Source organism: Cucurbita maxima, unplaced genomic scaffold (genome assembly GCF_002738345.1).
Source record: "Cucurbita maxima cultivar Rimu unplaced genomic scaffold, Cmax_1.0 Cma_Scf00003, whole genome shotgun sequence".
Lineage (NCBI taxonomy): Eukaryota > Viridiplantae > Streptophyta > Magnoliopsida > Cucurbitales > Cucurbitaceae > Cucurbita > Cucurbita maxima.
In genome coordinates, this window is record NW_019272019.1 from 4,768,342 (window position 1) to 4,785,087 (window position 16,746).

Below are 16,746 nucleotides of genomic sequence, written 5' to 3' on the forward strand. Positions count from 1 at the left end.
AAGATTTAATACAGTTGTAAAATATAACACGGACACAACCATCCAGTTTACATGGAACCTAAAGTTCGTATTCACGAACAGTTGAACAAACCGAATTGTGAGCGCATGCAGATACAAATAGATAACTCAAGCCTAAGATAAATTGAGAAGAATGAAAAAGCTGGAAAGCCTTTTTTTTAGGCTTTGTAGCAAAATTTTGTGACAAGAATAGGCGTCTGGTACAATCTGAAAGTAAGGTTCTTCTGAGTGAACAAATTGATGATCTATACTTTGTAATAGACAAGAACTCTGATCTTTATTTGATGCAGCCAAGCACTGTGGGATTTGCTAGGAAAAAATGGGGGAAATCCCAGTTTCTTGGATGAACAAAACAAGGAAAAAGAAAGAAAAAAAAAATCATATGTCCACTCTAATGGTAGTAAACATGTACAAACGAATGAGGATCCTAATTATCAATTGAAAGGAAGGCCGAAGAGGGAACCCGTTACACGAACTCCGTGCTTTAATTCAAATCGAATATGGACCTGGAAAAGGGAGAAGGAAAAAGAGGACTAAGAATCTGCAGTGATATGCTATACAGTGTTTGTATAATTACAAACCGCCAAAAAAAAGATGAAAGCTAAATTACAAAAGTCACTTGCTACGAAAGGTGCAAAATTACCCTACACCTTTTATAATACATTTTAAAACTACTCTTAGATGGAAATTCGTTAGAATTTTAGACAAAAATTGGGATTTGAAACGTGTATGGCAATGACCTAGAACAGTGTGGTGATGTTCGGGTCCTGATTTCTACATTAACGGTAATTTAGAAACACTTACGAAAGGTATATAAAGTTGATGAGTAACTAACCAACTTGACTGCTCAAACTACAAATGTTGCAAGAAGTGCATGTAATATGGCCCAGTAGAATATAATCCCGAGTCGTAATGCAGGTTGCCGCATCAGTGCTCGATCACATGAAACCCTAGCAAAATTGTACACAAAAGCATGTTACACACTTGTTCGAATTTACATAAAGTGACTGAAAAGAATATCTGAATGCCTACCAAAGACCATCAATCATGTCTGTTGCACGTCTTGAAAATTTCGGAACAATTCTCGATGAAGCTAACGACTTGAAACCATGCACTACAATGGACGAGGATCAAAGCAACAGTAAGTTTAAGCTATCTGGGAAAGGAAAAGGTTGAAAGCAAGGAGATCGAAACCACACTAGTTTAGAATTTTACCTTTATCATCATCTTCATCCTCTAATCTATTACTACTGCTAGCAGGATCCATATCTATGGCAATTGCAACTTGATCGGTATTGCCTTTGCGCAAGCTTGGAACTTGTGGTGTAACAGAAGTACTGCTTGCAGCCCATTTGTTAATCTGCGCAAGAGTGCACAAGGTAGAATTTACCACAAGGTGCTTCAACACAAAAACGACAATAACAATGAATGAATAACTAAACCCTAAACCCTGAACCCTAAATAAAAGTAACTTAACATTACCATCCACGTGCAAACTAAACAAACGTGTAACTACAGTTAATTGAGGGGAAAACGAAATAGATGAACATGCACGAGCTATTTCAACAAATTCGTGCAACATAAAAAATTGCAAGAAATTATATTTGAAAGTACAAGCGACAAGGCAGGTCCTATTTATTAACTCACTTTCATGAGCCAACTTCACTCAACAGGATGTAAGAAACAGTATATACAACTCACCAATGGTTCGGATTCAAAGATTTCAGGGGCCGCACTGCTAGCTCTATTACCATCTCCAACATCTTCAAGCAAGTTTAGTTGCAATTCCTTACGTTTCAATTCTTCTACCTTATTCTTTTCAGCCAGCAACAATGCGTCCTTCCTCTGAGATACTGCTTGAAGATCCTCGATTTCTTTTAAGATTGATGTAATCTTCTTCTTGAGTACTTCCTTGCATTCACGTATGTCATTTTCCTGATCATCATGACCTATATGAGACAACCCCACCCGAGCTTCCATCATGTCAACCCATGTTATGACCTCATTGATATCCTCTGTACTTCTGTTGCTTGTTTGGGTTGCAACAAGAGCATCATTGGTACATCTTGTTACCTCTTGTCTCAAAAAGGAGACTTCAGCATCCCGATCTTGCAACTGTGCTTGAAGTTTTTCAACCTCGGTTAAGAGACTTTCTGATAGATGATGCAGCTCATCAAATTTCGTCACTGTCAAAGAGAGTTTTTTCGTGAGCTTCCCCCGGGAAGTTTCAATGCTCTCAAGTTCCTGATTCTTTTGCTTCAAGACTTTTTCCTTCTCCTCAATCTTGTTGGTCAAACCTTCCATCTGCTCCTCCTCCTCATCAAGTGCATGCATTAGGGCTTCAATTTCTGTGTCCATCAAGCAAAGGTAGCCTAAGTATTGATAATCGTGTGATCAGAGGATAAATCAAGGATTTAAGCACAATTTAACATACCTTGGTCTTTTGCTGCAAGCGAATCTGTGAGTGATCTGACCGTCTCCCTTAACTCATCTGAGATAGACAAACCATCTCGCATCTCCCTTAATCTCTGCTCCAGGATCTTCCTCTCACTCTCCATCTGTTCCGTTACTTTCTGCAACTCACGCATCTCATCTTTTGAAGCTTGAAGATCAAGTGAATATCTAGTTGCAGTTGCTTCTGCTTCCTTAATTTGACCAACAAGCTCCATGCAAACCCTTTCATTCTGGATGTCCTTTTCCTGAAGCTCTTTCTGCAGATTTGCTATTGCAACCTTCATTTCCTTTACATGACCATCGAACATTTCAGCTTTCAGACCGATAAATTCCCTCACTGTGATCAGCAACCTGTCGGCAATCCTCCCGACATATTCCTCAGACAACAAATGAGTTTTACCAATGTGTGAAAGTTGATCAGGTGTTGGGGAGTTTATATCCATTCCCAAATTTTCACTAGTCAAGTCATTTCCCATTAGTTCCCCTTTTCTTTGGTTAATTTCCTTAATCGTAGATGTGCATGCTTCAGAAAGAACCGCAATGTTTCTACATAAAATATCACCTTCCTTTTCCTTATCTTTTGCAACTGATTCCCTCTGTTGCACATCCAATTCTAATGCTTGTACCAACTCCTTTTGTGAAAGAACTTCTTGATAAAGTGACCCCAGTACCTTAGATAGAGAGTCGGATCGTTTATGGAATGACACAGAATGACCGCCTATCATTTCTTTCAGAGCCCCAATTTCCTTTATCGATTCTTCTAGATGCTGCATAATTTGACTATGTATTTCCGTTTCAACATTTTCATCCACAGGAGAATTAGCGTAGGAGTTCAACAAGGCATCCAGAGCAAAAAAGCTCCCCTAAAAGAAAAGGTGTCCTCGTCAATAAGCCCAATTAAACCTTTACTGTGTACAATTTACATTTCTAACTAACATTATTTATTGCAAAAACTACCATTAACTAGTTTTTATTTAACTAATATGTTTACAAAAGAATTGAGTGCATTCTGGAAGAAAGAGGCTAGAGACGACTACAGATGTAATGAAGCAAAACTTTAAGAGTTATCCTAAACCTATGTTGCTAAGTTGAGAAAACTAGATTTAACAATTTCAACAACTCGATTTATAGAACTAGCAACCAAACATGGATTGGTGTTACTAACCCAAACCCACACCTTAAAAACACAAGCCAAGAGGTTCCAAAAGAGAAAATCAAGTTTTAATTGTCGGAAACTTCGAAACAACACTGGACCCAAGGGGTGCTGACCTGGGGGTCAGGTAATGAAGATTATAAAACGGCTATTAAGGGGGGAACAGGTAAGTTGACAGAAGAACCAACGTACCTTGTCCTTCTTAACAACGCCAGACACAGTGGATGGAGAAGGATTGACCTCAGCAAGATCATTAGCTTTAGTACATGACTCAATAGCAACTTCCAGATTATAGAAAGCATCCAAATCCCTGGAGAAAGCATCTGCAAGTAAGCAATTGATCTCACGCAAAGCCTCCTTCAATTGATCAAGGCCAGACTTAAATCCCATAAATTTAGAAAATTGGTTCTTTCTTTCCTTCAAGTGCAGAGTAGATAACTTTTCCAGTTCTGAAAGAGCTTCAAGCTTGGAAGTCTCTGCTAAGTCCCTTTCCTTGGTCAATTCAGCAATCTCGTCGGAAGCTTTTGCTAGCTCTTCTTGGAAAGCATCATTTCTTTCCTGAACTTCATTCAGTTCTGCAAGAAGTAATTCTGCTGCTCTTCTGGATTTCGCAGATTCTTGTTCAGAAGAAACCATAGCTTCACGCAGATCAGAACACAGTTTTCCAAGTTGTTTCAGTTTCTCAATAGGATCGGTTTCATAAACATCCACATTAACTTCCATGTGAACTAAAGTGTTGATAATTGAGCTCAATTTAAATTCTTTTTCCTGCAAATTGTTTTTTGTTTCAGTCAACTGGTTCTTCAAAGACAGATTCTCTGATTCCAAGGCCTCCACCCGTCCTGTGTAAACAGAGAAATCCTTCAACTTCTGCTCATAACTAGCAAGAATATTTTCCTGAGACTTCATCTCAGATCTCAGATTTTTCAACTCAGTGGTCATCTCTTCAATGGCTTGTTTCAGACTGTCGCGTTGTTGAACCAAAGACTTCCCCTTCCGAACAGCAACGTTTAGCTTCTCTCTTATAGACGTTGACTTTTGCTCCTCCAGATTAAGCAGTTCCTGCAATTCATCTTTCTTTTTATCTATACTTTCAACCTTGACAACTAAATATTCATGCATCTCCATATATCGATCCCTCTCCTTTGTCACAACCATCAATTGATGCATTGCATCCTCTAGATCTTTCTTGAGAACGTTTATATCATTTTGCCAAGCAACATGAGCATCTACGCTTCTGGCAAGCATTTCTTCAGTATTAGAACCATTCGTAGTGCTCTCAGGCACAGCGTCCCGTAAAGAAAATGTTGTGTAATTTTGAACTAGCTTCATCACCATCAATTCAAAAAATTCAATACTGTTACCAGAAACCAAATCGTGCACGTCATTGTCTTGCAATACGTTACCTACTAAAGCCTCCAATTTCAGTATTTTACGTTCAGTAGAAATTAATTTCTCCTGCATATTGCTTAATTCATTTTGTAATACTATGTTCTCAATTTCATTCTCAAAACTTCCAAATGATAAATGGTCATTATGATGATCGATTATTTCCAACTTTTCAGAAAGCTTCTCCCTCTCAAGCAAGACTAACTGAAGCTCTGACTCAATGTCAGAAATTTTCTTCCGTGAATCATCCAGATCTGCAGTTAACGACCCACAATAGTTCTCTAAGTAGTTCACCCTTTGATGGAGAGAATCCCTATCATGACAAGCCTCTGAAAGGGATCTGTGTAGCCATTCAATTTTATCTTCTGGCTCCATGGACCGCAAGTGTGAATGAATATCAATCTTTTCTAGAAGCTCTTCCCATCGCTGCACTGCGTTATTCCTCTCCATTAATGACTGTTCAAGCATTTCATTTTGTTCAGCTAACCCATAAAACTTTGATTGGAGTTCCTCATATTTTCTTCTCAAATCATCCCCGACATTTGCATCTGGCTGCACTTCATCTTTCCAGGCATCTGTAATGACAAAATTAGCATCAGAGCCTGAGCCTCCTGCAACCGAACTTCTCTGATCCCAATCCGTATGGGGTATATTCTCACCAGCACTTGACTTGGCTAACCAATCAATCTTCTCAATAATGTCTCTTGAATGAAAATTCTCTGGCAAATCTAGTTCATCAAGAATCTCCTCAATCCTCTGAAGAACTGAGTCTTTAAGAAGGAACGATTCTCTTAGTGCAGTAGCAGAATTTCGAATGTAAGAAAGCTCAGATTCCAGTGCTTCAACACGCTCTCCTGCCTCTGAATAGGTATTAAGTTTTGTTTCAACCTCGTGAAGCCTAGTGTCTTTCATCTGTAACTCCTGCAAGCACCTCTCCAGTTCACTGGAAGTCTGTGCTAGTAACTGCTTGAGATTATCTCGTTGTACAATCAAACCTTTTCCCTTGGCAACAGCTATGCTTAGCTTATCCCTGATTGCAGACACTCGCTGCTCTGACTGTTCTAGTTCATCCACTTTATCCTTCAATTCAGACCGTAAAGCCATTAAGGCTTCTTGTGCCTGGCTTAAGCTTTCTTTGAGAAGAACAATTTCACATTCATGATCGAGAATCAAGGTGCTTAAGTCATGCACACTTTCCTGCAGCTCAGTCAATTTTATCATTACAGATCCACACTCTTCTCGAGATAAGCCTAATTGCAACTCAGATTCCCTGTATTTCTGTAAAACCAATGATACCATAGTTTCCAAATGAAAAGCAGGCATTTCAGCACGATCCTTCTCAGTATCTTCTAATAATAACACACTTTGAACATTTTTAATCAATTTCTGGATGCCAATAGGATCAAGGCATCTCTCCCTAAACTGAACAAATTCTACAGTCCTGTGTTCCAAGTCTAAGCGAAGTTTATCATTTAAAGATTCAAGTCGCAGTCTCTCGGTAATGCAGTCCTCCAGTGGTTTGATTAAGGCCTCAAAGTTGCTGTAATCTAAGGGATCACCCAGCATCTTCATTTGCATGTTCATGTCACTTCCACTGACAGATCCACAAGAAGCAATATAAAGATTTTGCAACTTACCATATATCCTATGCAGCATATCAACAGACAATTCAGTGCTTCTAAACAAATTATCATATTTTTCATTTACTTCTTCATATAACATCCTAAATGCTTCACCATGGGAGGCAGTCGCTTGAAGTCTCTCTCTCAGATCGTCGATCATGTTGACAGCATTTTTGACAGAAGTAGCAATGCAGCTAGGCAATTGGTCATTGGTGCAAAATTTGATGGCTGAAGTATTAGAATTCCCTAATGATTCATCAAGCTTGGCAATTGTTTCAGCAAGCTCCAATAAGAAAGAGTGCCAATCCTTCTCAAGTGTCATTCCCCTTTCAATTTCTCCCTCCTGCAGATTGTCTAACTGATTACATATCAAAGAAACCGTCTCATTTGAGCCTTGATGAAAATCACATAATTGAGACTCCAACTCAGTCAGTTTTAATTTATACCCACATAATCTTTCAGCAAGCTCACAATTAGAATTTTTATGGTGCACACCTTGTTGCTTTAAAGACTCTTTAAGAATCTCAAGTTCATAGATCTTATCACCAGCACCATAAACATGATGTTTTAAGCATTCAAATAAAATCGAGTGCTCAATGTTGGCCATCACCAAATCATTACTATGGTTCTCCAAATCTTCAAATTGATCCTTGAATTTGTTCAATGTTGATATAGCAACTTTTCGATGATCACGCTCTCCCTTGAGCAATACACTGGCCTTCTCGCTGTCCACAACCACTTGACGAAGTAGTACTCTCAAATTGTCCACAAGTTCATTTGATAACTTATATGGATCGTTAGATAACTGAGTTTCCGCATCCACCTCCTGTTCTTCAACATTTACCTTTGACTCAAAGGCTTGAATCAGTTTAGAAATAGCAGGGGCAGCCATTTTACTACCTGAGCTGCTAAAGGAGGCAGAATTGGACTGCAACCCTGTGATTTCCCTCTCAAGTTTCTGTAACATAAGATCTGCTTCCTCCAAGTGTTGACCCAAGGTTACAAGCTCAAGAGAATCATCAAAAATTTCCTGTTCAGTTACAATGACGGGTTTCCCACCAGCAAGAACTGATGAAGTTTCGTGCAAATTTTCCTTGAAAGTAATCTGAGAAGAATCATTTCCTTGGGACTTATTTCCGTGACGCCGGCCAGAGTCTGTATTTTCAGCCTGATCCTCATCATCTACGGATCTTGTTTGTAGAGACAGTATTTCACCGCAAAGTTCTTCAATTTTAAATATGTGTATATCGAGATTGTTGCTGAGAAATATGTTTTCCTCAGTGAGTTGGTCAAGCTGCGCTAATGCATCTTTTAAGTCACTCTCAAGCTTAACACGTTCCACATGTTCAGTTGACAGTCTCTCATCAAGAACAAGCAGCTCAGATGCAATTCTCTCATTCTCATGAAACAAACGGTTTTTATCTTCTTCAAGCTTAGTTCTATCCTCTGTTGCCAGTGCAAGGTTCTTGATTAAGTCCGTAATTTCTTCTTGTTGAGTAGCTACCAAGTTTTTACAATTGGAAAGTTCGACTGACAGTGTCCCATTCACCTGACACAAATGCTCTCTTTCTTCTTCAAGCTTTGTTTTTTCCTCTACTACTGAAGAAAAACTCCCCATTAACTTAGAATTTTCAACCTCCAGAGCCATCTTCAAACTCTTGAAGCTACTTATTTCTAATAATATCTTTTCATTCTCATTGATATACAACTCCTTTTCCTCAGCTAGTTTCCTTTTATTTTCGTTTTCAGAGGTGATAATACCATTTAATCTTTCATTCTCCTCTTCTAACACTGTTACCAAATGTTTGCAGTCATCCAACTCATTTCCCAGTCTGAACATATCTCCATGGAACTTTTCCAAGCTATTCTCTGTCTCACTAGTTCTAGTAGAAAGCTTTTCTATCTCAGCCTCTGCATTTAGCAGGTGATTTCTGAGCTCCTCCTTCGTTGTTGAAACATCCTTAAGTTCCGATCTGCAATGTGAAAGTTCATTCACGAGGCTCTGATTCCTCTCAAGAACTTCATTGAGTGAGGTATTAAGACGAGTCATGTCATTGGTTGATTTATGAAGATGGTTATCAAGCTCCAATTGTAGTTCATTCTGTTCATAAATTTGCAAGTTAAAGATATCTTTTGAGAAACTTGTTACAATCAACTCTTCTTTCATTCTCTCCAGTAAATCAAGAAATTTACTATCTTGTCCAAATGAAGAAAATGTCCCTGACGCATCCAAAGTTGAGGTCATATGTGCATTATGGGAGATAGCATTGGCATCTCCCGCATCAGATGTTTGTGAAGCCATATCATGGCCCTCGGACTGATCAGCAAAATTATCTTCTGGCATATATTGCACTTCACACCTGCTTGATTGTATCATATCTTCTGCATGAGCTTGACTTTCTTCTTTCCAGTCATCTCTACTACTACTTGAACTATTCTTCATACCTAATTTTTCTCCCGGACTAGAAATTAAATAACTGTTTGATTCAGTATCAGCACCAGATACAGATTTCACATCTACTGCAATAATCTCCTCTTTATCGCAGTATCTATCTTTAAAAGTAGTCTCAGCTGCTGACTCATTCATACCACCAGTCTCTAGCTTCTTGTCTCCTGAAAACTCTGTTTCATGGACTTGAACAGATTGCACCAATGCATCCTCCATGCCTATCAATTAAGAAACAAGAATATATTTAATTATAATGGATTTGTACTTGGTTTCCCGGACCCAGTTTATCTGAACAAATCACAACTAAAATACATTAGCAAATAAGTACCAAAGAATAAGAGGACAACCTACATCTTCCCTTGCTTGCAACAAAGATGCAGACTGTGAAGGCAATAGCTCTTCTTCCCTACAACCACCCCATACTTCAGCTATTCTTCCCTGCTGCTCCACAGAGGGAGAAGAAATTTGGGGAGAGGATTCGGTGGAAGACAAATTACAAATATGATTATCATTCTCTTCAGCATCAGTAGGAAGGGAAAGTCCAAACGGCATAAATCCAGCAGCCTCTGTATTTTGGATTGGATGTTCACAATCCTCCCTATACGCTATTTCCTGCATCGGAACCTCTGCCTGGTCAATGGCTGATGTTTCGGCTAAATCCATCTCTTGCTTAACAGAATCAGTGGAATGATCAATCTCTGCAGCCAAAGAATGTTCCATAGAAGGTGATGCTGAAGAATCTACAGTATCTGGATTACGATAAACACTAGGTGAAAGTGCTTCATCAGTGGAACAACTCCCAGATGGGGATTTAGCAGCAGCAGTCACAATGTCTGCATCTACATCATGCTGTTCTAGTTTACTAGTATTTTTTGATGAATTTCCTTGACTACCACCGCCTCGATTATCCTTCTTCTTGCGGAATTGCTGGAGCTGATAAATCGAGAAAAATAAAGGGGGAACATAAATTTCAGTCTTGTACAGTCAAGTGGTAAAGTGACTGGTGCACAAAAACCATTTTCCATCTAAGGAGACAAAGGTCCATTCCAGGTTAAAAATGATAAATCTCAGTCAAATCAATCTTTAGAGAGAGAGAGAGAACCCAAGTATCAGAATTTTTAAACCCAAGAATCTCCCAATCCATGTTTTTCGCCATTGAATTAGAAACTATAGCCCAAACCTAAAATAATTAATAATCTGGAACATTAAGGAGCCTACCAACTGAAAGTCACTGGAAACCCAAGAAAGGAAAAGAATGGGGTAAAGGAGAAAATAGAGCAAGCAGCAAAATTTTGCTTCCCAACTCAATTTACATTGAACACTTATGTGAAATTATGGGATACAGTAATGGAATACTATCACATCTTCCCATTCGACTTAATAAGGCGACACCTAACATTTAATTTAAAAAATGAAATAAAAGAAGCATGAACTTACCTTCTTCCTGCCTGCGGCGAGCAGATCGGAACGACTCTTGTTCTTGTCCATACGATCCACTCCGTTTTTTGCCCCCACACTTACTTAAATGTTAATCGTCAGTGAATCATTCATCTTTTCAAAGGCAGAGAAACTCTACAGAAACAATATTTCCTCATCAGAAACTCCCAGTTCATAAGCGCTGCATTCATGCTTCCACGCCAATAAAATAAAGCAAAGTGAAAGAAAAAAAAATTTAAAAATTTTAAAAAAACACGAACTAGTTTCAAACGCTAGATATCACCGCTTCGATTCAAACACAAATAACAGACCTCCTCCTAAACTATTCCACGAGTCGCACATCCCATTTCGCTTAATATTCTACACTATTCTCAACCAGAAACCACACAGAAGAAATCAGAAGCACCAATCCCACGGAATTGAAGCGCAAAACACGAAAAAATCAACAAAAGTAATAAGGAAAAAAACGAATTGGATGAAAGAAGGAACAGACCTTGATTGGAATCTCGCCAAGATCAACTCCAGAAGTTGGAGATGGCTTTGGATTGAAAAAAAATCGTCGTCTCCGTTCCACTCTCCCCTTCGTAATGCTTCGCTTTTTGCTTTCCAGATCTCACGCAAGCTTCGCTTTCGCGGGTGAAACGTAGAGCCGATGAACCAAATAAATTGTAATGAAAAAAAAAAAAAAAAAAAAAAAAAAAAAAAAAAAAAAAAAAAAAAAAAAAAAAAAAAAAAAAGAAAAAAGAAAAAAGAAAAAAGAAAGAAAAATATGTTGGTCTGTTTTTGCCTGTTTGGTATGCCTAATTCCTGTACTATACGACGTCGGATTTGCAGTATTGAGTCGTGATGAACCGGACCCGGCCGTCGGTGCGAACCCGTTTGTTTTGTATTTTAACAATTAAGTTTCCCAACCAGATACAAGATGCCCAAACTCTATTTTTTTCTATTTGTTGTTAATTGGGCCAAGACCACGATGACTAAAATCAGGCCTGTCTCGGCCCAATAAAGAGAACTGGCACACTAAGGAATTGGCCCAATTGGGCCGCTTGATTTTGCATCGGCCTTGAGATTATGGGCTCTGATTCCGTGGCCCAACTTGCACAAATCATTTTAAAATATTAAACTTTAACATTTTAAAGCTAAAAATTTATTTATTTTCTGATAAATATTATTATTGTTTTTTTTTTCTATGAAATTAAATCATAATTTAATTTTGTCTTAAATTCAGCTGAAAACTCGTCATAATTTATTGTCTTTTAATATCCAAATTCCAACGTATTTCACATTCCATATTTATATTTATTTTGTATTTTGGTGTGTGGTTATTTTATTCCTTTGTTTGTATTCACGCTTTGTTGGCACTGTGTAGGGGTATTTGTGACTTTTCACGCTCTTTTTGGCGGCTCATTTTGAGTTCTTTAATTATACTTGTTTTTATTTTTTATTTTTTAATAAAATATTCGAATTTATAATGAAATATTAAAATTAAAAACTTTGAATTTTAAAAAAATTATCTAAATTTACCAAATTTACCAAATATTTAATATATCTAAAAATCCACAGATGTTTTTTTTTTTTTTTTTTTTTCAGTACACAGATTTGAAAGTTGAACGTGTACCAAATATACACCAACTTTCAAATTTAACGACAAAAGTTTGAATCACTTTTAACTTGTTTTAAGGGAGCGTTTGTATTCTCAATTGGTAAGTTGTTCCGAGTTATTTCTTATAATTTCGAGATATCGCCTTTAATTTATTTACCTTGTCGTTTCTATATATATTTGACAATGGTATGATTTCACATATAGTCGGCATGTATTTCCTTTTGAAAGACGGTTACAACGGTTACTAAAATATCAATAAAAAATTAATGCCAAAAATTAAAAATATCTGTCAATACAGCGTTATCAACCAAAATATCTCCTCATGACATGCTTGTGACCCATAATAAAATTAACCTTAATATACGCTTAAAATCACAATTAAATTGAAAAGTATATATTATTATTCTCTAATTATATAATTAAAAAAAATTATAATTATTAAAAACATAAATTTTATAAGGACCTATAAGAAATTACAGCCTAAAATTTGGTCCATTTAAATTGTTTTAAAATAACGAAAAAGCCACGCAACTATTACATTTGTTGGTTTTGGCCCAAATCCCGTGCTTGCTTGACTATTTTATGACGAGTCAAACTTGGACACTTGTTGACCAAGTCCTCTCCGTTTCTCTTCTCCTCTCATTTATTATTTCGATTATTAAGTTACTTTTATTTTTATAAATTTAGTTATTTACTGATTAAAAAATATTTATTAGCATTTTTAATGTAATTTTGGAAATATATTCTATTTCACGATAAAAATCCTTATTATTTAATGAATTTGGATGAAAATTAACTTTAAAATTTTAATTTAACGTTTGTTGAAAATATTACATGCCAAAAAAAATTAAAATGTTAAGGATTAATGAAACAAATTAATTTTACTGTAAATGAATAAATAAATATATTCGAATTAATTAAATAAATATTATGATGATTAAGCTTAATCCCTCAATTAATTCAAAAGGTTTAGAGAAATTTATCACTTACTTTATTAAAAGTTGAGCTGCATCACAAAATAATTAATTATTAAATTAAAAAGAAAAAACCCGAAGTATTTTAGTTAATTAGCACCAGCTAATTTCCGGACATCTTTTAATGCTTTGTACACGTGGCAGAAAATCTTCAAATGCTTCACCAATTATTAAATAAGGGAATGGGAAAAAGTCGTCGTCAACTCTTTAGGAGAATCTCCACTGTCGGATCATCGCGAATAAATAAATATTCTAGTTCGATTTATGAATTTCTAAAATATTTATTTATTTTTATTTTAGTGCATTTTGTAGTAATTTTGCAATTTTAGATAAATAGTGTAATTAAATTTATAAATCTCATATTTAATTGTAAAAAAATAAATTAATTATCAAACTTTATTAAATTATTTGGTCTTAATAAATTTAAAAAGTTTAAATGTATAGTAAAATTAAATTATAAATCTTAATTTAATTTGTAAAAAAAGTAAATTAATTATTTTAAAAAAGTGGTTTGAATTTTTTTTAATCAAATCTAGAAAAATGTCTTCGGTGGACTCATGAACTTCAATCGGTCTCTTTTATTCTCTGTTCCGTTCTTATTTTCTTCCACGGTATGACCCACTGTTTATGTCTATGAACGGATCCCCACCGTTGGATCGTGAATCCACTTTCACTGCCAACCTGCTTAGCCGGTCACCTCTAGGGCTATTAAATCATCCCCAACCTCCACAATCATCTTACTTTCTCCGCAAACTAATCTCTTCTCTTCAATCTCAGTCTCGTAGTTCAGTCTTTTCGTCTCTGTTTCTATTATCGTTGCTTTAAGCTCTCAACCATGGCGGTCGATCTTGTGAGTTTTCCTAAGATTGATGATCAGATGGTTATACAGGAAGCTGCATCGCAAGGATTGAAGAGTATGGAGCATCTGATTCGTCTTCTTTCTCACAAGAAAACTTCAAACCATGGCGATTGCTCTGACCTAACCGATGCAACTGTTCTGAAGCTTAAGAAAGCGATCTCTCTCCTTAATCGGACTGGTCACGCTAGGTTCCGGCGAGGTCCGGTTTCTTCTGCCTTCTCATCGCCGATATCCGGTTCATTTCCTCATCTCTCTGTTCCTCAAGATCAGACGATGAATCTCGCTCCTTCTCTGTTTACTTCGCCGGCAACGATTTCTGCTCCGCCGCAGGCGAATATCATCTCGGCAGCGGCGAACTTGCCTCAGTCGCAGCCTCAGAGTTTGACTCTTGATTTCACCAGGCCGAATATTTTGAACCCTAACCCTAAGGGAACCGATTTGGAATTTTCTAAGGAAACCTTCAGCGTCTCTTCCAGTTCCTCTTTTAAGTCCTCTGCCATTACCGGAGACGGAAGCGTATCCAACGGAAAAGTAGGAACGGCCTTGTTTCTGGCACCGGCACCGACTGCTTCCGGTGGAAAACTGCCGCTCTCTGCGGAGGCGTGCAAGAAGAAGTGTCACGAACAAGATCATTCCGAAGATTTGTCCGGGATAATCTCTGGATCGAAATCTGGTTCCGGCAAGTGCCATTGCTCAAAGAAAAGGTAACGAACTGATTTCATCTTCTTCACACTTGATCTAACAAAATAATCGACGATTTCTGAGTGATATTAGGAAGAACAATGACCATAAGGTTTCTAACTAAGAACAGAGTCGATGGAGAACGAGTTGACTCGTCTGAGTCATTATAAGGAACGGTTAGCGAATTGGCACAGCACGCATGACACTGACACGATTAGGTTGTGGTTTAGTAATTTAGAAAAAAAATAATAATAATATTGAAAATCGATTTTGTTTTTGAACTTGGCAATAAAGCAATTTTGTCTCGTTCTTTTAGCCTTAATTGTTGACCGCTGACTTTTACTCACGTAGTGGGCCCTACCGCCGCTCTCATTTTACAACAGTTAAAAAAAAAAAAAAAAACTTAAATATTGACTGCCGTCTTTTTCTACAGAAAAAATCGTATGAAGAAGACGATTCAGATCCCGGCTATTAGTTCGAAAATCGCCGACATTCCAACGGACGAGTTCTCGTGGAGGAAATACGGCCAGAAGCCGATAAAGGGATCTCCATACCCGCGGTTAGTAGACGCTAAAAACTGCAACTCCACGCCGTGTCCGGCGGCGATTTATTGTAATTTACCGATTTTACTGAACGATTTTTCTTTTAATGATTTCAGAGCATATTATAAGTGTAGCACGATGAGGGGATGTCCGGCAAGGAAGCACGTGGAGAGAAATCCGAAGGATCCAGCGATGTTGATTATTACGTATGAAGGGGAGCACCGCCATACGCCGAGCTCGTTTCTGGAAAATAGGGCCGCCGGAGTGTCTTTAGCCTTGGACTCAACTTGAAGCTAGAAAAAAAAAAAAAAAAAAAAAAAAAAAAGGAAGGAAATGTTACTTTTGACTCTGTTATTATCTTTTCGTGGTGGTTGTACATTCAAAAAACTCAGAATGTAAAAAAAAAAATAAAAAAAAGTTTTTTTTTACACAGGGAAATTAGTAAAATGGCAAATTTGAGAGAATGAGTTTAATTTTTTTACCCATATATATATATTGATAGTTAAAATATTCTTAGTTTTTATTTAAAAAAAAAAAAAACTTCAAAATAAATATAATAACATTTCATAAAAATAATTTTTAATATTCAACTTAATTTTAAAAAATAATATTACATCATACTTTTTTTAATTTTAAAAATGGTTTAAATGTTTATATATTATTGAAGCAAAGGAATATAATCTCTATTTTCGTCAAATTCCTTTTTATTTTTTATTGAAACTAAGATTGTGTGTCGGGTTTGAGCGGATTGACGCATATCCCCCATGTTAATTGATTTATTTTAATAGGGTAGGAAATATAAATTGTTGGGGTGAAAATGGAAATATGAAAACATTGGGGGTTGATTTTTGAGGTATGAAAAGTCAAGAAAAAGGGGTTCTTTTGTGTTCTAGGATAATTAATTATAAACTAAGAATTAAATGATATATCTTTTTGATTGAATACTTTATTTCGCTTATTCCGAAATTGACTTTTTCTCCCAATTAAATATACCATTTTAGGCATATATTCAATATTTTAAAGACTATATATATATAATAAAAGAACCCTCCGATTTGTCTTTTCCACGTGGAGAGTTTGAATTAATTATTTTCCAACCGAGTTTTGGAATAAAAAAATTATAATTTATTTAAAAAATAAAAGCACATGAAGGGTAAATTGGGCTTTTGACTTAGTTGGACCATGGGCCATTTTTCTCGCCCAAGTGTTTGAATAAAAGGAGACCATAATTCCAAAACTAGCCGCAATTTTACTCTCTTGGGTTTCAATATTTGCACAATTTAACCTTTTTACCCTTGGTGGGGCAGAAACCAAAAGGAAATAATTATTATAAATAAATATGATTTAATTTAGTTAAAATATGGTAAAAATTATATTATAGATTTCATTAGTCACTAATTTGATGCAAATGGGGGCTTACATTTTTAGAGGGGGATTTAATTAAATAAAAGTATTTATAATAATATTTTTTGGGGCTTAGAATTGGACAAATTGATATTCTTTTATTTATTTATTTCCCATTAATAATTTTAGTATTGATTTTGTTATTAAATAATGTTCTAGTT

At 36.4% G+C, this 16,746-nt stretch overlaps 2 protein-coding genes across 3 annotated transcripts; one reads left to right on the forward strand and one right to left on the reverse strand.

Moving 5' to 3' along the window:
- Positions 1 to 9: 9 nt before the first annotated feature.
- On the reverse strand, positions 10 to 11,183 carry LOC111474373 (golgin subfamily A member 4-like). Of its 2 annotated transcripts, XM_023119488.1 has the most exons (10): positions 11,016 to 11,183; positions 10,523 to 10,657; positions 9,433 to 10,018; positions 3,818 to 9,303; positions 2,453 to 3,335; positions 1,720 to 2,366; positions 1,234 to 1,378; positions 1,051 to 1,132; positions 854 to 968; positions 10 to 524 (listed from the first exon to the last, which is right to left on the reverse strand). In XM_023119488.1, the coding sequence occupies exons 2-9, from the start codon at positions 10,571 to 10,573 to the stop codon at positions 866 to 868; spliced, it is 7,983 nt and encodes a 2,660-aa protein (XP_022975256.1). In that variant the 5' UTR covers positions 10,574 to 10,657; positions 11,016 to 11,183; the 3' UTR covers positions 10 to 524; positions 854 to 865. The 2 variants fall into 2 exon arrangements, with proteins under 2 accessions (XP_022975256.1, XP_022975261.1); XM_023119493.1 differs by lacking the exons at positions 10,523 to 10,657; positions 11,016 to 11,183 and having other exon boundaries at positions 9,437 to 9,532.
- A 2,634-nt stretch (positions 11,184 to 13,817) lies between these two features.
- On the forward strand, positions 13,818 to 15,589 carry LOC111476813 (probable WRKY transcription factor 11). The gene is made up of 3 exons (XM_023120626.1): positions 13,818 to 14,662; positions 15,073 to 15,198; positions 15,298 to 15,589. The coding sequence occupies exons 1-3, from the start codon at positions 13,935 to 13,937 to the stop codon at positions 15,470 to 15,472; spliced, it is 1,029 nt and encodes a 342-aa protein (XP_022976394.1). The 5' UTR covers positions 13,818 to 13,934; the 3' UTR covers positions 15,473 to 15,589.
- Positions 15,590 to 16,746: the final 1,157 nt, after the last annotated feature.

Bases quoted from the DNA above. Each gene is read 5' to 3' on its own strand.
- LOC111476813 (XM_023120626.1), top strand. From the start codon at position 13,935: ATGGCGGTCGATCTTGTGAGTTTTCCTAAGATTGATGATCAGATGGTT. The intron at 14,663-15,072 runs GTAACGAACTGA...CTTTTTCTACAG, and splicing joins TGCCATTGCTCAAAGAAAAG to AAAAAATCGTATGAAGAAGA. The intron at 15,199-15,297 runs GTTAGTAGACGC...TAATGATTTCAG, and splicing joins AAGGGATCTCCATACCCGCG to AGCATATTATAAGTGTAGCA.
- LOC111474373 (XM_023119488.1), bottom strand. From the start codon at position 10,573: ATGGACAAGAACAAGAGTCGTTCCGATCTGCTCGCCGCAGGCAGGAAG. The intron at 10,019-10,522 runs GTAAGTTCATGC...TCGATTTATCAG, and splicing joins TCGCCGCAGGCAGGAAGAAG to CTCCAGCAATTCCGCAAGAA. The intron at 9,304-9,432 runs GTTGTCCTCTTA...CTTAATTGATAG, and splicing joins GCAAGCAAGGGAAGATGTAG to GCATGGAGGATGCATTGGTG.